Raw genomic sequence first — 22474 nt, forward strand, 5'->3', positions numbered from 1 at the left:
GAGTCCCGTCCCTTTCCCTTGCATGACTCGGGGTCTTAGCTCTTTTTCGAATGAACGCGAGAGAATTCGCGCATTGTCTAGGCGCCGCCGATCGGGTGGCGAAAAATAAAGGGCTGAAGGGTGGTGGCCACACCTTTGGCCCGAGCCACGACACTTCTGTTCTCTCGCCCGGCGCGACTTCAACAACAAGAAGCTGCTCCGCTCTTTTGGCCCCAGATTGCTGTACGATGTCTAGTTTCATCCTTCGCGGTGAAGCCCGGCTGGATTGTTGAGGACCCTGGGATCTGCCTACCGACCGCCTCTGGCCAAGCTTTTGGGCATGTCTCTATCCGACGCACAAGGGCCGTCGTAGCCGCGCGCATGGCCTGAAGCGAACGTTTGCATTGACTCGTGAAAAGGCCACCGGTCAATGGCGGCGTGGTCCTGGAGGATGCCTAATTATCCGACGGTTCCAATGGGGGGCAGGGGTGTTGTCCCCCGGTTCACCATGGGCATGTAGATACGCACCCGACATTTGCCTACCCTAAGGCTCGCCCCGTTCTCGGAGACTATATGTCCACGGATCTAAGGAGTGCCGATGATTCCACCCGAGCTACCCCACAGTGGGTTGCGAAGGGACTGACCTCACCTCGTCTGTCTCGCAGCGATATTGGACCCTCTCTGTGCGGGATACGTTTGTACAGCTTTTAGTTCCACGTCTGTCCAGGTATTTGCTTTGACTGCCGAATGGGAAGAGTGTAGGACACAGAAGGATCAACCCGCTATGACTCCGCGCCAATCATGCTGCAAACCTTGTGCCATCATAGGTAGACCCTCTTCTCCCGCGAGCCCGGTGAAGCCTTTTTCTTCACCTTTTCCTCATGCTCAATCTTCTTCTGACGTTTCCGACTGCGAGGATGACTCAAGATCCGCTATGTCCTCCTTTGGCCAAAGGACTTTTCCCTGCTTTCCAGAATCCACATTGAGCACCTGGCCGTGGACATGGCTGCTGAAGGTGTCGCTCGAGAGGAAGAGTATACTCCTGGCTACAGCTTCCACTGGAACCGGCTTCCCCAGCCCAGTCTGTGGATATCAGTCAGCGTCAGCGTATAGGTATAATACATGGGGAGCGTGCTCACTCACCGTGGCCTGTGCATCCAACCACAGCTGCTCAGGGTTCGCGGCGCATTCTTGCCTAAACCTTGCCGTGTCGACAGGTCCTGGAGCCACAGCATTCACACTAGAACAGAAGAGATTCTCGAGTCAGAAAACATGATCGACTCTCAAAACAGCAGCAGCAAGGGAAGGGGAAACGAAAGATCGAACAAAAGGAAAAGAAAACAACCGAACGACAACAAAAAAAAAACCAAAAGACCAAAAAGAAAACCAACATCAAAACGTGAGAGGAAGTAAAGAAAAAAAAGAAAGAACGAACGAACGAACGAAAAGAAAGAAGAAAAGGGAAAAAAAAAAACCCACCGCGCCTTCCCATACACCCTCGGCGCCTCCGCCGCCAAGCTCTTCATCAACCCCCCCTGCACCGCGCTCTTCGCCGCCGCATAATCCGCACCCCCGCGCTCGCCCCACCACGCGCTCTCGCTCCCCACGAGCACCAGGCACGCGTTCTCCAAATACTCCCAGCTGCCCTCGGCGTCGCGGATCCCGCGCAGCCACTGCCGCGCCGTCAGAAACGCCCCCACCACGTTGACGTCCAGCGTGCGCCGGAACCGCGCGACGCTGACATCCACCACCCCGCCGCCGCCGCCGCCGCCGCCATTCCCGCCATCCACCGACCCCTCCCCCTCGGACGACGACGACGGCGACGACGACGACGTCGACGCCGCCGCCCCCGCCGCCCCCGCCTGCCGCAAGACGCTCAGGTCCAGCCCGGCGAGCGCGACGCAGCACGCGACGGGCCCGTTCTCGGCGACGGCGCGGCGCCACGCGCGCGCGAGCGACGCCTCGTCCGCGACGTCGGCGTGGTACTCGTGCAGGGTGCCGGGGCCGGTGTAGTCGGTTTCGCGGTCTTCTTCTTCTTCCTCGTCGTCCGAGGAAAGGTCCGGCGGGGGGTTATAGGCGATGTCGAGGGAGGAGACGTGGGCGCCTTCGGAGAGGAAGGCGCGCGCGACGGCGAGGCCGATGAGGCCGGCGCCGCCGGTGATGAGGACGTGCGTGTCCTCGAGGTTGAGGGAGAGCGGCATTGTTGTTGGGTCGGGGCGGGGCGGGTCGGGTCGGGTCGGGGCGGATTGGATTGGATTGGATTCTCTGGTCTTTGGATTCCTTGCTCTTTTTTTTGGGGGGGGTTGCTTGGCTGGGTTTGGGTTGTGGGTGTGGTTTTTTTTTCTCCCTTCCTTTGCGGGTGGTGGGAAGGTGACGTAGGTAGGTCGGTCGTGGGTTGGTGACAGTGCGTGGGGCTTGGGTGGTGGTGGTGGTGGTGGGGTAGGTAGACGAACGACGCTATCCTGAAAAGGCAAGCTTACGACAGGGAATACGAACATGGATGCGGACGTCTCTCTAAACGTGAGCTCCATCAGTAAGGGGATGAATGAGCGCAGTTCGCTTGAAAAAAAAATGATTTACGTTTTTAATTTGCACGCTGAACGCTGGGTTCCCATTATTGGGTATGTACGGCATTGGGGACTCTGTGCCTGTGGACTTGTGGAAGCGGCGCTGAATCAAATAGCCCCCAAGCGTGCTTGTAGTAAGCGATGCATATTGCGTGAGAGCAGAAATCAACTTTCTTCTCCATTCTCCCATGCTGAGCCACTTTGAGCTCCCGGTGCATCACTTCCTACACCTTACACACAACAAAGCCAGTCCGCGGGAGATCAGTTTCGCGAGGATGAGGCGGGAAGTCGCAGAGGGAGTGACGAGGCGCTGGCGATATTTTTTCCAGGACGGGGGGCGGGAGAGGAAGGATGGGTGGGCGGTTAGATGGAGACGGTGTAGGGAGGGGTGAGAGACGCGGCGGAGGTGTCGAGGCTACCAGGTTACATGGTGGGAGGAGACGGGGCTCCCCCGGTAGCGGAGAAGAGGGCTATGGTGGGTGCCGAGGGTTATTTGTCAGTCATTGTCGTTTTGCTTTGTTTCGTTAACGTGTGTGAATTTTCTCTCTTCCCCTCTGTCACTTTTTGTTTTCGCTTTGAGGATGACCCGATTTGATGGCAAGTCCGTCGTCGAAAAAAAGGGCGACGACGAAGCAAACCCGCTAAGAAAGCTTGCGGGAAAGAAGCTTTATAAGCATCCTAAACATTCCTGCACACAGATCTCCCCACCTGTGGAGCCGAATGTTCCGAATGGGCCCGGCGAGGCGGACCAACGTGCCCCGGATTTACGGTGCTAGATCCAAGGCGATCCACAAACTGAATCAAGAGGGCCGCGGATATCGATCATCAGCTGCATGAACAGATCGGGATATATCAAAACTATTTCTCTAGCTACAAGATGGGTGGGCAGCTGTGCCCCGCGAGCAATCTTTCCATACTGCATCTATTGATATGGTCCTGACTCTAGGTTTCTCCGCGTCTATTCCAACGGTGCGATCCAGTCTTTGGAAGTGAAAGAGACATCAGCCTGCTCCAGGCTTCATGTGCTGCCATCCACCCTCGGCCGTCCATTTCCCGGCCTTGGTGTAATCTCCCGCACGCCGCCCGTTCATGTATGCAAACCTGAAATATTCAGGGAGTTCAATGTCTTGTCGTACCCAAGTGAAACTGGTCTTGTCTTCATCCAAATATGCACGGAATCGCTCAACATCGTTCACAAGAATGCTGACGCCGTCGTACTTTTCTGGCAACGGCAACTGCCACTGGAACGTGATGTTGGGCATGAGACTGTGATATGTATCCTGCACGTTATGAATAACAGGTGGCAGGATCTCGGGCAACAATGTCCCGAGGTGGGCATCTTGACGAAGCTCAAACGGAGTCTGCAGAATGCTGTCAAAACCCCAGCGGGCAATTCCGTTGATGAACAGGCCGACCAGAATACCCTGGTATAGGAGACTGGGCCGGTTCTGCATCGACGTGCCCGGAATAAGCAATAGTGCCAAGATGTAGTGATGAATGCGGACGTTCATCTGCGGGACCGCCACCAGGGCAAGAATACAGCCGGCCATGATACCATAAATGACAAGGTACCGTGGAAGCCTTCCTTCGACACGGAAAGCGTAGGCCTGACCCAGAGCGATGAAAAAGAGGGAAAGAACGATGATGATGAGAGCCGGAACAGCACCAGGCTGCTGCTTAATGTCATGCGGCGTAAGGCGCTGAATGGGGATCTTGTCGAACGTGTAGTTGTTCAACGCACCGACCCAGCAGCCACCGAGCCAGAGAATGGTCTTCTCGAACTGGGCGGTGAGGCCGGCCAGGGTAGGGCGGACCGAGAACTTGTACATGACGAAGGCACAGAATGCAGCGGGTAAGAATCGGCCCAATGCGATGCTGATGAGAGCATGGTAATCAGTAAGATCGGGCGGGTCCGACGCCAGCGCGACGTGGAAGAAGATGCCGAAGAAAATCGAGGGAAAGAATACGGGTGGCGATGTGGTGAAAAGCGATAGCAGGACGGTAAAGGTCAACGACACGGCGAATAGGGACCAGCGCAGGTCCTTGCACTGCGAGGCAGTCCCTTCGACAAAGGTGTACGAGAGCGGGAAGTACGAGTCGAAGCCGATGCTGTTGATGCCGTGGTGATTGGACGAGGGGTATCCGCTTCGGGTGCCGATGCGCGAAACCACGCCGCAGCCGCCAGCCTTGTTGCTGACGAAGCCGGCATGAATTGCGGAACCGCAAATGAAGGAATCGCCGCGATAGATGGTGCTTTCGACGTCGTCCTCTCCGGCGCCCTCGGTGGGGCCACCAATGACAAGAGATCGGTAGTTGACCTCCTGATCACCAACGGCATGAGGGTTCACCACCTCGACACGCTTGCAGTTGGCGGGGCAGCGGAATGGAAACGAGTTGTTGCCGAAAGGACGGCAGTTGTCTCCGTTCAAACCGCATCCGTTGTTATCCGACCTGGCCCAAGTCAGCGAAGCACTAACAGTTTACGGAGGGCTGCATACCAGAAGCGGGAAAGGCAGGTAAGCCTGACCGGAGAGCCATATTCGCCGATCTCGGTGGAGAAGGCCGACTTGCGCAGCACCAGCGAGAAACAGAGGAGCCACAGCGCGTAGAAGGCCACCAGCAGCCAAGCCTTGTGCTTCCGCTTGGGCAAGTATGTATCCAACAGGCGCGGCAAGGCGGTCTGAGCCGCGGGGAAGAAGGGGGTGATCTTGTACGGGCGCGGGGGCTGCGGCCCCTTGATCCACGTGGCGACAGAGTCTACGACCCGGCTGACGGGCTTTGGGACGTAGCTAGGCGGGCTAGGCGGAGCGAGCAGCTCGTCGACATCGTCGTAGCTGTAGGGCTCGGCATGGTTGTTGTTGGTGGCGGTCGCGTCGGAGTCGACGGTGCTGGTCGCGTCGTCGCGATACTCGGCCTGCAGGCCCTCGCTGTCCTGGTATGGTGGCGACATGTGGCCGGCATCCGAGGCCGGCGGGTTGTCTGGGTCGGGTCAGCCGTCAAGCCGGAATGCGCCGGAGTTAATGGCTAGAGGGCGCAGCGACGTCGGCCAGCGAGAGTCGGCCAGCGCGGAGAGAGGCACAGCGGTGGGCGGCGGGAGAGACAAGGGAAAGGCAAGCTGAGGCGGTCGGAGCGGGAAAGGAGGGAAGGTGTGGTGGTGAAGCAGTCAGGCGGACGAGTCGTACCTGCATGCTGGTGCTGGCGGCGGCCATGACGTGCAGCCCGCCCGTGCTCTCGGCGGCCGGGCAGCTCGTGGCTCTCGTCGCCTCCGAACTTCGTCCACCACCCGTCCATGTCTTGGGCCGGCGACGACGTTGTTGGCGCGGCAGTCCGTCGCGCTCGAAGCGGCTAGGATGAGGGACCGCGGGCTAGCGTGTCGATTGATGGACCGCCAAACAGCCGTCTGCCGTCTGCCGTCCGCCGTCTCCACCGCTCCCCGGCTGCCTGGCCGCCTGGCCGCCTGGCCGCCCCGTCAGCGCGTCCGTGCCGGTGCGCGCGCGGGAATGCCGCGCTCCGAACGGGCAGCTCGCGTCTGGTTGCTTACAATTGCAGCTCTCTTATCGCCGACGCTATCGCAATCCATACCTCAGCATCACGACAGCGCACTCCCCATCCTTCCCCACATCCCGCCTTCTGTGAATCTGCCTTTCTCTCCCCTCGCAGCACCCGCCCGGACAGCGTCCATTATTCCAAAATGGAGCCGAACAAAGAGCTGCCCAAGCCCGTGGATCTGTCCCACCATCTTTCGCGCAATGCCAAGAACAGGGAACCCTCGTCTATGAAGTCTTTCTACAAGTACTTCATGATTCCGGGCATAGGCCAGCTTGCGGGCGGTCCGACTCCCTGCCGCCAACCTCGTAGTCCTCGCAGTGCTCATGCAATATCTAGGTCTTCCCAACGAGAGATATTTCCCCTACGACGACTTCGAGGCCCGTGTGGCCCTGCCGGACCGCTTCAAGCCCACTCCTAACAGCCCTGTCGACCCTCCCACTGCTGAAGTGTCCAATCTCTCTCTCTGTGACTCACCTCAATCCGCTCGCATCCTTGTTCCGCACTCTTCGCCCACCACCGATCCTCTGCGCAAAATCGACTTGGATTCGGCTCTGCAGTACGGCACTGCCCAGGGCTACCCTCCTCTCTACCAATTCGTCCGCCAGTTCACCACTCAAAACCTGCACCCCAATGTCCCCTACCGCGGCGGCCCCGAGGTTATCCTGACCTGCGGCTCTACCGACGGTTTCTCCAAGGTCGTCCAAGCTTTGACCAACGAATGGAGCGAGGATCGGGATCCCATAGACGACAGGGAGGCCGTGCTGGTTGAAGAATACTGTTACACAAACGCCATTCAGGCTGTGCGCCCTCGTGGCGTCAACGTTGTGCCTGTCAAAATTGATGACGAGGGCATGCTGGCCAAAGGCCCAGGCGGGCTTGAAGATGTTCTCGACAGTTGGGATGTGTCGCGAGGCCGACGCCCGCACTTGATCTACACCGTAACGTACGCAGTCATTTTCCTACTCAAAGCACCACCGCGACCAGCTCAAGTCTTCCCTATCCCTGTCATCAGCCCGTGTTCCCTTGCCCCTGCGCCCACGTTCTACGACATAAGCCATCCCCCCATTCAAATTAACACAGCCCCGCAGAATCGGTCAAAACCCAACCTCCGGCGTGCTCAGCTTGCAGCGCCGCAAGGAGATCTATGAGCTCTGCGTCAAGTACGACATCATCATCGTCGAAGACGATCCCTACTGGTACCTCCAATACCCGTCGGCCAACCCCGCCCCGCCCTCGAAGCCAGAGGGCAAGTCCTCGGGCTTCGACTTCCTCGACTCCCTCGTGCCGTCCTACCTGTCCATCGACTATGAGGGCCGCGTCATCCGCGTCGACACCTTCAGCAAGACGGTCGCCCCGGGCTGCCGCCTGGGCTGGCTCACCGCCCAACCCGCCATCGTCGAGCGCATCCTGCGCCTGACCGAGACGTCGACGCAGCAGCCCTCGGGCTTCGTGCAGTCCATGATCGCCGAGCTGATCATGGGCCCGCAGAGCAAGCAGGACGGCGGCGGCGCCGACGGCCGCGGCGGCTGGGACGTCAGCGGCTGGGTGCGCTGGCTCGAAGGGCTCCGCGGCAACTACGAGCGCCGCATGAACGCCATGTGCGACGTCCTGGACGCGGGCAAGCACCTCCTCAAGACGGGCCGCCGCCACTCGCTCAGCACGCTCGTGCACCCCTCCTCGTCCAACGGCACGGCCGAAGACCTCGACGAAGACGAATGGGCCGTCGTCGAGTCGACGCAAATCTACTCGTTCGTCCGCCCGCTCGGCGGCATGTTCGTCTGGCTCCGCTTCGACTTCCGCTCGCACCCGCTCAGCAGCAGCCGCAAAACTTCCTCCTCCTCCTCTTCCTCCTCCTCCTCATCCACCTCCAGTCCAACCACCATCCCCCCCGCCCGCCTCTCCCGCGCCCTCTGGGTCTTCCTCACCACCGCCCCCCACCGCGTCCTCGTCTCCCCCGGCGCCATCTTCGCCCCCACCCCGGACATCGCCGCCCGCGACGCCCACAACTGCTTCCGCATGTGCTTCGCCGCCTGCCCCGACGCCGACGTCGTGCCCATCACCCGCCGCTTCGTGCGCGGCGCGCGGCTCTTCTGGCGGATCCGCGACCCCGCGCGGATCGATGAGATTTTGGAGGATGAGGATTCGGGTGTTGAAAGGGAAGGGTTGGAGATGGGGGGGTTGGCTGGGTTTGGGTTTTGTTGAGGGGGCGGGGAGGAGAAGGGGAGGGAAGGGAAGGGGGAGGGTGGTGGTTGACGGATAGAGAGAGGTGGGGAACTGGGGTTGGGACAGGAGGAGGAGGAGGACTTTTGGAAAGTAGTATGGTATGTACAGATTGGCTCAAAGCGATGCATGTGACGGGAGAGGGGGACGCCACGTCGGCCGGGTTTAGAGGGAGATGGAATGTTGGGGGGATTCTCATTTAGCAAGGAACAAGGCGAAAGCGGGAGACGATGGGCATGTTCCATAACGACTACCATAGTGTGATTTATGACAACATATATAACGAGATTGCGACCTTACACGAACGTTTTCTTAGATTTGCACGGCCAGCGAAAGGCTGAGAGCGTGCTGCTTCATTTCGTGTCCCTTTTCGGTATTGTCTAGCTTGAATTGATATTTGCTTCTTCCAAGTTCGTTTTTTGTCTTTTCTTTCTCGGCTTCTAGTGTTGAATTGTCGACGGTCGTGCTGGTGTGTACGTACATCTCTCTCTTTCAACGAATACAGCAAAGCATTAAAAACTCATCAACATTCAACACCCAAGAGGAAACGAGCCCCTTCCGACGTGGACCACATTTACGTCAATCACTCCGGCACAGCCAAGACGAGAACAAAGCAAACACACCACACAGCATCTCGCAAGAGATCAATCATCAAGATAATTTGATTCACCAAAAATAAAGAGAAAAAGGCCCCCTCGCCTCCTCCTGATCCTCTACCGGCGGCGCCTTGGGGGAAGATGCCACTTAGCCATGTCTGTTCTACCAACAGCAAGAACTGTCAACCGTTTGTCCCGCAAATCAACTCCTGTTCCCGTGTTCTGCAATGCAATGCCACCTCCCCTTTCTCTTTCCCAATAATCGGCCGTGACCGTAATAACGCACACGCCACTACCGCTTGCTCGCTCTACATGCGTGGTTGTGAAAAAAAAACAACAACCAGGAAAGACAGGAAAAGCAAAGAAGAGAGCCCCAAGGGGAAGAGGAAAAAAGGGCTCCATCATCATCATCATCATCATCATTCACGCGTTAATATTCCTCAACGCGCCCAACCTGCCATGCCCACCAAGCCCGCTCGGCGCCGGACTGCCGCCCCTACTCCCCGGCGCGCCGCCGACCCTAGGGCTGCGCGGGACGCTGCCGGCGCGGGTGCCGACGCCCTGCCTGCCGCGAATGGCCTTGAGCTCATCGTTCCTGAGCTGGAGGGAGGCGGTGCGCTCGTGCAGCTGGAGCGACAGGCGGTCGATTTCCTGCTGGTAGGCGGCGGTGGCGGTTGCGAGGCTCTGGCGGCGGGCGCGGTCGCGCTCGCCGGCCTTGAGCCGCTCGAGCTCGCGCACCTGCTGGGTGAGCGTCGCGACGCGGTCCGACAGCTCGGCCGCGCCGTTGGACGCGTCCTGGTACTGGGAGCGGAAGAAGTCGGACTCGCGGCCCTCGGCCTCGCGCAGCTTGCGCACGCGCTCCAGCCGGGCCAGCGCGTCGTCGCGCTCGCGCCGCAGCTGCTCGCGCTCGGCCACCTCCGGGACCGTCGAGCTGGCCAGCTGCTGGCGGGCTTCGTCCAGCTGCTCCTTGAGCGCGTTGCGCTCGTTCCGGAGGCTGTCGATCGTGTCGTTTTGCGTCCGGATGCGGCTGCTGACGTTGATTTGGCTCTGTTTGAGTTCGGTGTTCTCTCTCTTGAGGTTGAGGATGATGTCCCTTTGTCCTTCTTTCTCGGTCTGGCATTTTTCGAAGGCCTCTTCGAACTCCTTCAAACGCTCCTTTGTCTGCCTGAGCTCCTTCCGAAGCTTTTCGTCCTTGCGATACGCCCGCAGGCCTACATCCGCATTGGAGCTTGAGTGGAGAGGTTGTAGCTGTGTAGCACCAGGAACAGAATCGCTGATGCGGGTAATCTCATTGGGGTCGATAGTGTCGGTTCCGGGCTGTGGTGTTATCCGCGTCCTTTTGGTCGGTTCCTCCATCTCCACATCCAGGGGCCTCTTCTGACCGGCGGATGGGCTCAAGGTCCCAATGGGAATCGAAGACGAAACGGACAATGCAGACACCATTGACTCGTCAAAGTGGACGTCGTCCTTAACGCTGTTGATACGGGGGAGCGGCCAAGCCTCGTGATGTTCCAGATCATTCTCGATGCTGGGCACAATGAAATTGACCGCATGATCAGCCTTGGTGGACACGTCGACCCTGCCAGCCAACTGCCTGAGCTCTGTCATGAACCGCACGACCAGCCTTTCTCTTACGGCTCCTTGGACCGATGCTGATATGCAGCGTTCGACGTGTTCGACCGAGTTCGTAACAATGGGCGTGATCACCGGGATGGAGTCCTTGGAACCGCGAAGATGGTTCCTGAGGGCCTTGATCTTCGGGTCGTGGCACTGGACCGTTGAGTCCATGGCGAAAATCAGGTGAGCAGCGGGGATGGCCGTATCCACACTGTTAAAGTCGGTGCCAAGAATGGTGACAAACAGAGACTCTCGTGCCTCAAAGGCGTCGCGGTCGACGTGGCCCCCTCGGGAATACTGGATTCCCAGCCCATTAACAAATTTCTCGATGATATCCATCAACGTTCCCTGGTGGCCCAAAATGACGAAATGGAACTTGGCGTTTCGCAGGCGGTCAAGGATACCTCCCAGGAAGCGAAACTTGGTGCTGCTGTTGTTACTCCAAGCCACCATACCCCGATCGGGGTTATCCTCGCCGTATTGGGTCAATGCATCCGCGTTTGCAAAGCCGAGATCCATGTGAGTGATGATATTGCCCACTCTCTTGAGCATCTCCTGGACTTCCTGGACATATGTTTCTCTAGGCGGGTCATCCTCCAGAAAGCGGGTGATGGCCACCTCCTTAAATTTGATCTCTCGTCTGTACTGATCGCCCTGCAACCCCTCCATGGAAAGCCCAATAATGTACTCAGCCTCCCCGAGGACGGGGTCGTCGAGTAGGATGCTGCGTGTGCTATCGTCAGTCATCTCGGTGTCGTTAGATTGATGATGGTCGGGCATGGAGTGATGGTTTTGTGCGTTAGGGGGATGACTTTCATCGGGCCGAGATTCGGCCGAGAGATTCGATGGAATTAAAGTGTACTGTGGCTCCATATTCGATGTGCCGTTCGGCGGGATAACTGATGGGGACCGTGTGCTTGGCCCAAGTGAAGGCGATTTGGGGAAAGCCTCGTCGGACTGAGCTAAGATTTCGGCTTTTCTCCTTTCCCTCTCAGCCTTACTTCGAGCGTAGACTTCACGTAGTCGTTCTGTCAGAGATCCCGGTGTCGAAGAATCCGCACCGCCGGTTGCACTGCTAGGTTGCGGAGTTTGGGGCATGCCGCGGGATATCTTTCTGTAATAGCCCCTTCTTATGGGCGATTCCAATCGCGTCTCGACGGTAGCTACAATATTCTTGGAGGCAAGATCGTCCGAGTCTTCTTGTTCGTAACGGCGACGAACGATGTTGGGATCGGCTTGACCAAGGACACCCAGCTCTAGGTTATCTTGAGACGAATCTTTGCGCCTCGGGATTTCAGTGTCCTTGAAACCGCCGTGCTGGTCAGAGCTTGCCAGTTCTGAAATCTGCGTTCGATGGCTTGATTCAGGTCCGTCCAGATCCAGCTCTGGGACGTACTGTGCAGCTTGTAGCGGTTCCGCGTGGTACTCCGAGTTAGTCTGCTCTTCAGGTTCCTCTGGAATGGCTGGGTTGATGTCGTGGACAAGTGAAAAATCAGTTTGGGTGGACCGGAAGTGAGATGTGTTCTCAGGAGGATCTGTGACGTCTTGTGTAGATATATCTGCCTGGTCTTGCAATGAAGATCTTGTAGCACCACCCACAGGTCCTTCAGGACAGGTCACAAAGTCCTGGGCTTCACCCGTACCTGTCGATTGTTGTTGATGTTCCGGATGCTCTCCTTGAGCAGATTCTCGGCCACTGCCTTGGGCGTTTCCAACAACAGCCGGTGCAACTTCGGCAGCGAGTCTTTCTTCTGGTTCCGCTACGGTATGTTTAGTGGGTAAAGCCCCAACGACTTGCTCTCCTTGTTCCGGTGAGATTCGATCGGCGGGCGCAGCTTCACTAACTATTCCACTTTCCGATTCGCGTACGGGTTGATCCTCAGTTGATCCGCTCTGTAGAGCGACGACCTCCCAATCTTGAGGCCTTTCCACTTCCTCAGAGCCTGTGAGACCGTGATCGTCCTCCTCTCCGCTCCCCCTAGATTCCTCGACACCGTGTTCCTCGTTTGTGGTTTGTTGACGTTCCTGGATCTCAGGCGAAGGCTGGTTTTGCTCCTCTGGTTTCGACTTCGGACTGAGAGGTCTTGAGAATACCTCCGCTTCGGGGCTCTGAGCCCGCTCGTCGTTGAACGGTGAAGGCGTGCGATTGTGAGCTTCCACAGACACCTGAGTGTTCGCTACACGGCTTTCAGACTGTATTGACTTGTCAGGCGAGTCTGTTGGAGGTGGCGACGAGGCTGAACTGGCAGTCTGCCAAGGTGATTCACGCGGCGGAGGAGCCCTCTCCTCGTGGTAACTATGGGCAGCCGGGCTAGATAACTCGTCTTCAATTGGGTCTATCTCTTCAATAGGTGCGGAGTCGTCGTCGTCCTGTGGGTTGGTAAATTGGGCTGAGCTTGAAGCAGAGCTGTCCTGCGGCGGTGGGGCGGTCGTCGATTCGGGAGGCTGGGACTGAGTCTGAACTGATTGGCTTTCAGCACCCGATTGTGTCTGGGTGGATGGAACGTAGCTGGAATTTCCGGAGAGATCCTGCGAATCCGGGATAACGGCAGTGTTTTTAAATCGGGGCTGTTGAAGAAGTCTCTCGGCGGGGATGATGTAGTCCTCGGGATTGTGCTGAGAGCCAACAGAGCCTTGCGATGGCTCCGCCGCCGATGAGCTCTGTTGAAGCTGTGAAGATTTCGGAGAAGTTTGGGACTCCCAAGGGACCTGTGATGCGGTGATGAGGTCGTAGTCGGAGAAGTTGAAGTCAGCAGGCCGAGTGATTAGTACCGCAGGTTCAGCACGAGACGTAGTATCCCGTGGCTCTATCTCCGGTATATCCCGCCAGTCGTTGCCCGGGGCAGAGCTGTCTGTAAGAAGTTGGTCTGATGCGGGACCCAGCTCCGGCGATGAACTCGGGATAACCCTGCGGTTTGGAACGCGTGGTGCGCGGCGCGGAGTAGTGTCAGGCTGCGGCGCGGGTGCAGGGTTGGTGGTGAGAAGCGGAGCCGCAGGTGCGGCGGGGCTGGGCGTGGAAGCGGGCGGGGCGGGCGCGGGTGCGGGCGCGGGCGCGGGCGTGGATTCGGATTCCTCGTCGGCCTGCTTGCGGTCCTTTGATGCACTTTTCTTGGATGCACTTTTTCTCCGCTTCCATTCGTCGACCAGCTGCTTGTTCGCGTTCCTCTTGGGCTCCCAGCTGGGCGGATAGGACTCGTTGGTTTCGGGATGGTTGGCCCAGTCAATCAGGTATTGGTTTCCCTTCTCCTGGAGAATGGCGTTGGCTTTCCACACGTCCTCTGACTCGAGCGAAAATGGGGCGGGATCAGCGGTTCTTGGCTTTGGGCGGCGGCCGGCGCTGGACTTCCGGCGCTTAGGCGGGGTTGAGGTATCTTCGTGAGAGTCGGGGATGCTAGAGCGCTTGCGCTTGGAGTTGCTCGGTCGGCCCGGGGCCATTATGCGGTCGAGACGCCGCAGATGGAGGAGGAGCTGTTCGCGCAAGCCGGATTAGTTTGGTCGGCCATGGTGGTCTTGCGGTTAAGAAGAGAAGGGATGTGTGAGAAATGCGCTGTTCCGAGCCAGCGAGACGCGCGACCTCCGATGCTGCAAGGGTCCGTCTCCGACTTACGCTCAAGACTAACTCCAAAGCCGAGACTGTCCGGTTCGTGATCGACACGTGACCGCGTGCGTCGGTGAGATCGCGTCAGCACACGCGGCTGATCGTCAGTCGGTCGCGACGATGACGAGGGAAGAAAAGACGGTCGCGCCGCTGATGGTTGTCGAGGAACGGTGTTGGAGGAGAGAGCAAACGGCGGATGTGGCGCTTCACCTGCGCCCCAAAACCTTCTGCCCCGAGGTGCAGCTGCGGCAAAAGCGAATTTGGGTGAGGGCGTGTGTGGGTGGTTGCTGCAGCAGCGAAAATTGACTTTTCGTAGATGACGGCGATAGTTTGCGAGGCACGGGCAGCGAAGGCAGGCAACCAAGCAAAGAGCTGTGTTGTATTTTGTCATACATTATTCACTATTCAAAACGGCCCCGTTTCCATATTATTGTTCATGCTCGACTTTCACATTTTCCGCCATCGCTAGCATGGATGCCATGCATCTGTCTTCCCAATCTTATCTGCGCCACCCCGCCAACGCCTTCGCCTGCCAGCACATGTATGCTTATTTGTTCTCGCCCTTCTTGAACCGCTCCTCTCTCTCCTTCTCACGCTTGCGCTGCAGCTCCCTCACCATATCCGGCGGGCTGTCCTCGATCAGGTTGCTATCCTGAGACAGCCCATCCCATTTCGGCAACCCGTCCGGAATGTCCATGACGCGTTGTCCGTAGAACATGTGGCATCTGCATGTAATCAGCGACCGCCAACTTGACCGCACCGGCCCGAGGAGCGTACCGAGGCTTGAAGTTTGCCTTGTCTTCATCCGTCTTCAGGTGGATCAAGCTTGGAAACAAAAGTATCATGTTGCGGCCCTCGTCCATGATGGGCGAGTGGCAGAACGAGCAGCGTACTTTGCACGGCAGCTTGTGCTCTATTGACTTGTCCGACGGATCGTACCATTCAAGGTCATGGTGGCCATTGGTGAAGTTGATGTCTTCCTTGTGGAAAATGGCAGCCCATTGGAAGGGCGCAGCTGCACACCATGTCAGTTAGCATTGGCGTCTCGAAACACACGCTTCGAGCACATCACTCACCGTGCTGCGTTTGACACGTCGTGCAGTGGCACAGCTTGGAGTCGAGCGGCTCAATGCGGCTGAGTTCGTACTTGACGCGCCCACAGTGGCAGTTGGCTTCGTACTTGACGTCGAACTGCTCGTTGGGCTCGTGTACGCGGTAGGGGGCTCTCTTCTTCCACTCGCTGATACCCTCGGTCTCCTCTCCTCTCGACTGGGTCTTGTGCATCACTGTAGCGGAATAGAACTTTGCTGGGTTGGCCGGGCTTCTGCGTCGTGTGAGCAGTGTCAATGACGGCGATTCTAGCTTGCGGACTGCGCTCGTGCGAAGATTGCTGGATATTCTGAACACGCAGCGGCTGGAGAAAGACATGAGAAGGTCGTAGTATCATTTGGGAAGCCTTCGAGGCGCATTGCGGCCTCTTGAAGTACGAAAATGCAGGAGCGAGCGGCCTTCTCTGGACGTCCTATGGGGCAATTTTGACGTCATCCGCGATGAATGCCGGCGATCGCTCACTGGTCGCACCAGCTCCCCCGCCAGCTGAGTCCGGCGGGAACATTCCAATGGCAGCATCATCGAATACCTTAGTGGGACTCGCCGGGGAATCGACCCCGCAGGGAAAATCTGCCATTCAGCTGTAGTGCGTTCGGGTATAGTATATTAATACTCTTCTTCCTGTATGGATACGCTCTCACCCGCCACCGTCGTCAACCTGCCCACTCTGCGGACCCATGCATCCGTCCTTTCGAGACTACTGCCGCCCTTACGCTTTGCACCAAAGAAAAACAAACGCCTCGCGAATGCATCAATCCATGCAGGCCATGCATCACTGGAATCATCAACATCATCAAATCTCGCTTTCCGCTTGTCGCCGCTGCTACAGCTTCAGCAGCTTCATCGCATCCTTCGTGCTGAGTCCGAATACATTGACCATATAGTCAAGCCTAGCACCCCGTTAGAACCAGTCCGTCGAATCGGCACACGTGTCTACTCACTTGATGTCCGTCGCAAGCCGCTGCTTCAGGTCCTCGAACCTGTGCTCGCTCTGTTCCCAAACGATCGCGCGCCGCTTGGGGTTGATTGTCTTGACGCGGATATTGAACCTGCCACTGACTGGCCGGTGGTCTGAAACGCGCACTTCATGCCTCCGGTACTCCAGCTGCTTGATACGTCCTCGGCCCCGATAGAGCAGTCGGTCGCACCACGCTGGAGAACGCTTCTTCTCGCTCGTGTCGTACCTGTCCGTCCCTACATCATACTTGTATGTCGGCGCAAAAGTGATCGGGCATTCCTGGAAGGCGCGCAGCCGGAAGCCGGGATTTCTTTTCTTAGTCCGAAGGAGTTGATCGTTCTCCAACAGCCTTGTCAGATTTCCCTCCTTGACATGCCTGACCACCGCATCGCGCGTCATCGAATCGATTCGGTAGTTCAAGTCACCATTGAGTATGCATATTTCGTGGTCGAGAATCATGGAGCCGTCTCCTCCGCCAACGAACACATCTGCGCGAGCTCCAAGATCCATCTGCGGTGGTAGTGCAGACGTCTCCATGATGGTAGCGACGTCGTTGTTGCGATGTGCTGTTTGGCTCTGACCTGCGGCAAGATGGCAATTGACGAAGCAAACGGAGCTGTCATCCAGAGTAAACCGGACGACGAGAGCTCCCTGACGTAAGTGTTAGCATCCTCAGGAGGATTGGTACACTTTGTAATGGCTTACCTTATTTCCGTGCAAACCGCCCATGCCCAGCTTGATTTCGGCTGCGCTCATGTCTCGAATCCTCATGCGTTCGGACTCCCTTACAAAGACGCACGTGAAAAGACCAACGAGGTTTGCTGTATGCAAGAGGTAGTAGCGTTCACCCGGGAGGTGTTCGTCGATGCATCGGGCAAGGTGATCTCTCCAAGCACGGTATTGGCGGCTCATATGTTCTTGATCCGATGCGTCTTTCTTCTTGCTGCTCTTGAAGAAGCTCTCTGTTCATGTATAAGCACATATCTCCAACCCGAGGTTGATTGGGTACTTACTTGCGGTAACCTTCTTGTCCTCCAGGTCAACCAGCTCCTGGAAACCAAAAACCAAGATGTCTGAAGGATCATCAGGTCGGAGCAGATCTCTGAAGAAAGCGCCATCCGGCTCGTCAAATCTCCCGCTAAGGCTCGTGGGTTTTGAGGCGCCAGCGTTCCATGTCATTATTGTGGCTGACACCTGGCGGAAGTCGCAGAATTCCAGATCGTGCTCTTGCATGTCTTGCTCGAGCCAATCATCCTTCAGCATGCCGTCCCATATTCTTATTACGCTGTCTGTGCCCAGCGAGGCAACCTGAAGTCGGTCCATCTTCCACAAGCTGCTTCGGTCTACTTGGATGGCTCCGACTGGGTTTCCATTTGCATGCGCATGCCAATCCTTCTTGACCTGCCACGGGGTTTGAGTGGTGTCATACACGTAGATCATGCCGGTGTTGTAGCCTGCCCAGAGGTAATCGCCTGCACCTGCCAAACAGCTTATCTTGTACACGCTAACGCTGACGACCCCAAGACAGGAATAGTCTTTTCGGGAATAGACGGACACTTTGCCATCATTGTGACCAAAGTAGATTCGATCCGGTTGGCTGGGAATCATCGCTGCCGCAGTGACTTCTCCGGCGCTGGGCTGAGATATGGGTTGCGTAAGGACGGGTACAAAGCCGAGGTGTTCTTGGCTTCGTTGGTAGATTCGGATATCTTTGCCATTCGCGACCCAGAGCTTGTTCCCGACAACAATGGAGCAGTTGTGGTTCTTGGGAATCCGGAAGCTATTTGGCGTTTGCTGTAGGATTGGGGACCCTGTTTCGTCCGGAGGCCAGATGTTCACCTTTCCGTCCTCGTCGATTGTCCACATCTCTGCAGCATACCGATAAATCTTTGTGATCTTGCTGGAGTGGGCATTTCGCTTTTCCGCGACGACGGCCCCAGACGGGATGTCGAGCTCGAAAAGTTCACCCTTCTCACTTCCAAGCCAGACCATCTCTCCCTCATTTTCCACATCCGTCGATGGTCTGAAGGCCATGGCTGTCATTTTGGTAGATTCCGCTAGAGCCGTGTTGAGCAGCATTTCGCCAGTCACCAAACTCCAAGCCCGAGTGAGGTACCCAGAGGCACACACTACTTCACCACACACTGCAAAGAGCTTGGTGTCGTAGCCCAGAGCAATTTCGCGCGGACGTTGTCTGAATGTGGGTGGTCTTCTGTTTGCTTGAGAGGAGTCGGGATATTCCGAAAGTATCGTTGTTGTCTTATCAGATTGCTCGACATCATCTGAATCGTCTCTGTACACTGCACTGTACCGCTGAGTCGCAGGTTGTCTTGTGGCTGGAATTGGCCTGGGCGTTGGCCGAGATGGCTCGTTGTAGCTGCTTCCATTGACGGCCAGTGGTTTCGAAGGGCCAATTGTAGATGACCGCTTTGGAAGCTTTGGAGTCGGTTCACTAGCTGCAGCGGCCCGTGCGGCATCGAGGACCGCTGTCCTAGAGGTATCCATGGAACGGCGTGCCGGCGGAGGATCCGGAGGGGGCGGCTTTGACCTTCTGATGTCACCGCCGCGTCTTGGAGGTAAGTCGGGCCGTTCGTCAAGTGAGTCACTGGCTTCGCCTGCAGAAATATCTGTTGGTGCTGGCAAAGACCGTTGACTTGACTGCTTGGGCAACTCTTGAACCTCTGATGGTCGTGCCGCGGGGGACTGTTGGAAATAGCTGTTCCTTTTCGCCGCGGGAACGCTAGAAGAAACGTTGCTGACGTTGCTGCGCGTGGGAGGGGAGTTTACGCCACTTTCGTCGCTGCTCGGTGGCGTGCTGAAAGGGGACAGCCGCTCCTCGGTAGGCGCATTGCCAGGGTCTACGGCTAGGGAGGATTTTCCAGTCGTGCCTGAGACCGCAGTGCCCGCAACTGAAGCTGGCTTGCTAGGGATTTTCGGCTTGCCAGCTCGGTTGATAGGGGGAGGCCCACCAGCGCTTGACGCCACAGAAGGTGCCCGGCCATTGTATTCTGATTGTGCAAACGATTGCTTCGACGGGTCAGGAGAAGCAGCTGAGGTGACAGCTGACTGTAGGAAAGGGGCCTGGAGAGCTTCGATGGCCGGCGTAGCCGGTTTGCTTTGTGCGCGGAAATGCCGGCTGCCGCTCCCATGAGGTGAGCCGGAGTGGGTGAGAGGTGAGCCTTGCGGAGGTTTCGGAGCACTCCTCGGCGTAGGGGACTTTATGTCGGGTTCAGGGAATGTATTGGATGGCTTAGGGGAATTAACAGTAACGACCGGCGGGGATCTCGTCGGAGACCTGGGCGGCGAGCTTCGCGGAGACAGCTGGTACATAGAAATTGGTCTTGATCTGTTCGTGTCCAACGACACGCCGCGCGTCTCCGGTGTCCGCGGAGGCGCGTACAGCCCCTTCGGGGATGTGCTTCGTAAGCCTACATTGGGTCGCGGCAGATCTAGCGACATGCGGCCATCGGTGCGCGCGCGAGACTCGTCGGGTCCATCGAAAATGTTTCCCAAGCTCTGTCGCGGGTTTACGGGGCGCGGTGCGTCGGAGGAGGAAGACTGGCGGTTCAGCATGTTCTCGAAGTGGCTCCGCAGCGACGACACAGGCTTCTACAGCACGCATTAGCTCCAGCTTCGCGGCGGATACAGGCCAGACTTACGATGGAGGAGCCATCGGTGCTCTCCGCCTTGCCCGGAGGTTTGTCCATGGCCGCTCAGTAAGGCAGCAGCACGAGTTGTTCACCGGCGGGCTTCAACGGACTCATGCCCCCGGCTTGGGCGGTTATAATGATCGGAGCTGGCCAGAGCAGCGCGAAAGAATAGGTCGGAGTGGTGGTGGCAGTGGCAGCATGCCCAGCGCGAGGGAGCCCGAGGTGATTGAGAGAGTACGATCGGGAGGTGTTGGAAGATTAAGTTTTGGGGCGCGATGGGCGTGAGTCGGCTTGGGCTGGCGATGCGGCAGGAGAGCTGGCCGGGATGGAGGGGTCCTGCACGAGTACCTTGCAGCGGGCGCGGCCCCCTGCGCGCGCGCGAATGTGATGGAATTCGGACTGAGAATGTGGCGGTGTGCGGGGAGCAGCACAGCTGCTGCGCGTGGTGACGAAGTGAGGCTGTGGGTGAGTGAGCGGCGTGCGAATATCGGGTCCGTACCGTACATAGGTAGGGCAAACGGCGTTTCCCCACAGGGCGCGCGTGGTGCTGGCCGCGCCCTGGTACATACAACGGCTTTTTGCGGCTTGCGATGTCATCCCCATCCCCCAAGACCGCTCTGTTTCAGCCCGAGTCCCACGCCTAACCCAACCTCCACGGTTTCTGCGCCCGCGCCCGACGTACGCGCCTGAGGCTTCCAACTCGCCTGCCATCTGTCGCTGCCCGCTGACACGCCCGCCGCCATGTGGTACGTCGTCGCCCGCTGCGCCGCGCCCCCTGTGCGCCGCCGCCGCCGCCGCCGCCGCCGCTGACCTCCGCCGCTCCGCCGCAGCAAGCACGTTCTCAACGCTCAGGTCGCCATCCGCAGCCCCTGCTGCAAGAAGTGGTTCGACTGCGCCGAGTGCCATGCCGAGTCCCAAAGCCACGACCTGCAGAAGAGCACCGAAATGACCTTCGCCTGCAAGAAATGCAAGAAATGCTTCCGCAAGAATGCCGAGGAGTTCGAGGAGAGCGACGAGTACTGCCCGCACTGCGACAACCACTTCGTCATCGATGCCAAGACTCCCGAGGCACGAATCGAGGTCGAGGGAGAAGACGTGCGCGTTGATGCTAGGTACGGCGCCTCAAGAACGGGTTACGTGCAAGGCGATCAAAGCTTACCGGTCACACAGAATGCTCAAGGACGATCGTGTCCAAAAAGTAGTGCCGAAGAACATTTGGGACATCAACGTCTCGGACAGGCTTGGCTAGGCTGCCTCGAATATCAACACGCGTTGGGCAATACCATAAAGTGCATAGGGCGGCGTTTACATAATTTACTTGGTAGTAGTGGGATTCATTTTGGGCGGTCGCAGACAACTTGATAAACGTGAGACGAGCAGCATCGTGATTCGGCGCGTTAGTGTTCTTTCATGGGTCCATGCTACTATTCAGGCCTGAGAAGTTCTATAATCCGAACGCCTGTGCTGCTGCCATCACTGTCCACGACCTACATTGTCCGACCCTGTTTAGCTGGAGCCCTCGCCCGAGGGACGCGTCAGAATGGCCGCGGTGCCGGTGCCCGGGGTCCTTCCGGGACGCCTGGTAGCGGCCTCCTCCTGCTTCTCGGTGTTGATGCTCTCAACGTACTTCTCGATCTGCTCCACGGGTAGCATCTCGATGGGCTTTCCAGGTGCCATGATCGCAATCTCGATGTTCTTCGCGCCAGTCTGGACAACCTCAAGCAGAGACTTGACCGTAAGCTTGATCGTCTCCTCGCGGTCCATGTCTGCCTTGTGGTTGCGCTCGAGGAATTCGCGGACCGTCTTGCTCGACCTTCCGATTGCGTTTGCCTTCCTGTACATGTGTAAGCGCCTTGTCCTGCCCAAACCGGAGCTGATCCCAAAACATACCATGCCGAGTAGATACCCGAAGGCTCCGTCTGGTACAGGCGCGGGGACTTGTCGTTCGGGTCGAAGCCGACGATGAGTGTGCTGATGCCGAAGGGGCGGACACCACCACTCTGCGTGTACCTCTGCTGCACACCGGCAACATACTTCGTGATGTACTCGATCGAAACAGCGTCTTCGACGGTAAGACGGTGGGACTGTGCTTCTAACCGGGCCTTGTCGACGAGGATGCGAGCGTCGGCGTTGAGGCCGGCAAACGCCAGGGCAACGTGGTTGTCTACCAGGCAGATCTTCGAAGGAGTGATACGGGTATCTTGGAGCTTCATCGCAGAACGCTTCTCGCAGCCAAGGACAACGATGTCTTTGCCCTTCACGGCAACGGCGCAAGTGCCTAGTGATGTCAATACGGCAGAACAGGAGGGTTGTCTGAGGGCGGAATACCTCTCTTGACGGCCTCCAAGGCATACTCGACCTGAAAGACGTGTCCATCGGGACTGAAGACTTGAGAAGGTAGAGCAATTAGCTACGTTGCGATGCTGATGATGCTGGGGTAGAGCTCACCGGACAGCGCTCTGTCGTAGCCGGATGCCATCGCGGAAGACTGTCGGAATGTATGTGGTGTCTGAGCCGGTTTGGCAAACGATGTCTGCTGGTGCAGCGAGTGGAAGCGGGTGCGGGTGAGTGCGGGCAAGGGCAGTTGACGATGGCGGAGTGAAGCCGCGTCGCGCTGAGCTGCCTGTCTC

The 22474-nt window shown here is 57.8% G+C and overlaps 8 protein-coding genes across 8 annotated transcripts; 2 read left to right on the forward strand and 6 right to left on the reverse strand.

Annotated features, from left to right (window-relative positions):
• Positions 1 to 864: 864 nt before the first annotated feature.
• Positions 865 to 2180, reverse strand: BKCO1_3000033 (glucose 1-dehydrogenase; the record flags this gene model as incomplete). The annotated part of the gene is made up of 3 exons (XM_020273912.1): positions 865 to 1062; positions 1123 to 1219; positions 1459 to 2180. The coding sequence occupies 3 exons, from the start codon at positions 2178 to 2180 to the stop codon at positions 865 to 867; spliced, it is 1017 nt and encodes a 338-aa protein (XP_020129728.1).
• A 1367-nt stretch (positions 2181 to 3547) lies between these two features.
• BKCO1_3000034 (lccl domain containing protein) lies at positions 3548 to 5837 on the reverse strand (the record flags this gene model as incomplete). The annotated part of the gene is made up of 3 exons (XM_020273913.1): positions 3548 to 4997; positions 5045 to 5525; positions 5729 to 5837. 3 exons carry the CDS (start codon positions 5835 to 5837, stop codon positions 3548 to 3550), a joined length of 2040 nt encoding a protein of 679 aa, XP_020129731.1.
• Positions 5838 to 6237: 400 nt separating this feature from the next.
• BKCO1_3000035 (aromatic amino acid aminotransferase) lies at positions 6238 to 8297 on the forward strand (the record flags this gene model as incomplete). The annotated part of the gene is made up of 3 exons (XM_020273914.1): positions 6238 to 6376; positions 6432 to 7038; positions 7184 to 8297. The coding sequence occupies 3 exons, from the start codon at positions 6238 to 6240 to the stop codon at positions 8295 to 8297; spliced, it is 1860 nt and encodes a 619-aa protein (XP_020129730.1).
• Positions 8298 to 9334: 1037 nt separating this feature from the next.
• On the reverse strand, positions 9335 to 13963 carry BKCO1_3000036 (chromo domain shadow; the record flags this gene model as incomplete). Its single annotated transcript, XM_020273915.1, has 1 exon — positions 9335 to 13963. One exon carries the CDS (start codon positions 13961 to 13963, stop codon positions 9335 to 9337), a length of 4629 nt encoding a protein of 1542 aa, XP_020129733.1.
• A 710-nt stretch (positions 13964 to 14673) lies between these two features.
• Positions 14674 to 15813, reverse strand: BKCO1_3000037 (glutathione-dependent formaldehyde-activating family gfa protein; the record flags this gene model as incomplete). Its single annotated transcript, XM_020273916.1, has 5 exons — positions 14674 to 14851; positions 14904 to 15141; positions 15203 to 15450; positions 15498 to 15648; positions 15699 to 15813. The coding sequence occupies 5 exons, from the start codon at positions 15811 to 15813 to the stop codon at positions 14674 to 14676; spliced, it is 930 nt and encodes a 309-aa protein (XP_020129732.1).
• A 246-nt stretch (positions 15814 to 16059) lies between these two features.
• Positions 16060 to 19901, reverse strand: BKCO1_3000038 (inositol polyphosphate; the record flags this gene model as incomplete). The annotated part of the gene is made up of 5 exons (XM_020273917.1): positions 16060 to 16126; positions 16178 to 16845; positions 16900 to 17156; positions 17208 to 19803; positions 19854 to 19901. 5 exons carry the CDS (start codon positions 19899 to 19901, stop codon positions 16060 to 16062), a joined length of 3636 nt encoding a protein of 1211 aa, XP_020129725.1.
• Positions 19902 to 20585: 684 nt separating this feature from the next.
• On the forward strand, positions 20586 to 21093 carry BKCO1_3000039 (zinc finger protein; the record flags this gene model as incomplete). The annotated part of the gene is made up of 3 exons (XM_020273918.1): positions 20586 to 20590; positions 20675 to 20956; positions 21015 to 21093. The coding sequence occupies 3 exons, from the start codon at positions 20586 to 20588 to the stop codon at positions 21091 to 21093; spliced, it is 366 nt and encodes a 121-aa protein (XP_020129724.1).
• A 257-nt stretch (positions 21094 to 21350) lies between these two features.
• On the reverse strand, positions 21351 to 22323 carry BKCO1_3000040 (proteasome component pre6; the record flags this gene model as incomplete). The annotated part of the gene is made up of 4 exons (XM_020273920.1): positions 21351 to 21678; positions 21735 to 22122; positions 22173 to 22232; positions 22293 to 22323. The coding sequence occupies 4 exons, from the start codon at positions 22321 to 22323 to the stop codon at positions 21351 to 21353; spliced, it is 807 nt and encodes a 268-aa protein (XP_020129754.1).
• Between the last annotated feature and the right edge of the window lie 151 nt (positions 22324 to 22474).

This window comes from Diplodia corticola, assembly GCF_001883845.1.
Source record: "Diplodia corticola strain CBS 112549 chromosome Unknown scaffold30, whole genome shotgun sequence".
NCBI classification, from domain to species: Eukaryota; Fungi; Ascomycota; class Dothideomycetes; order Botryosphaeriales; family Botryosphaeriaceae; genus Diplodia; species Diplodia corticola.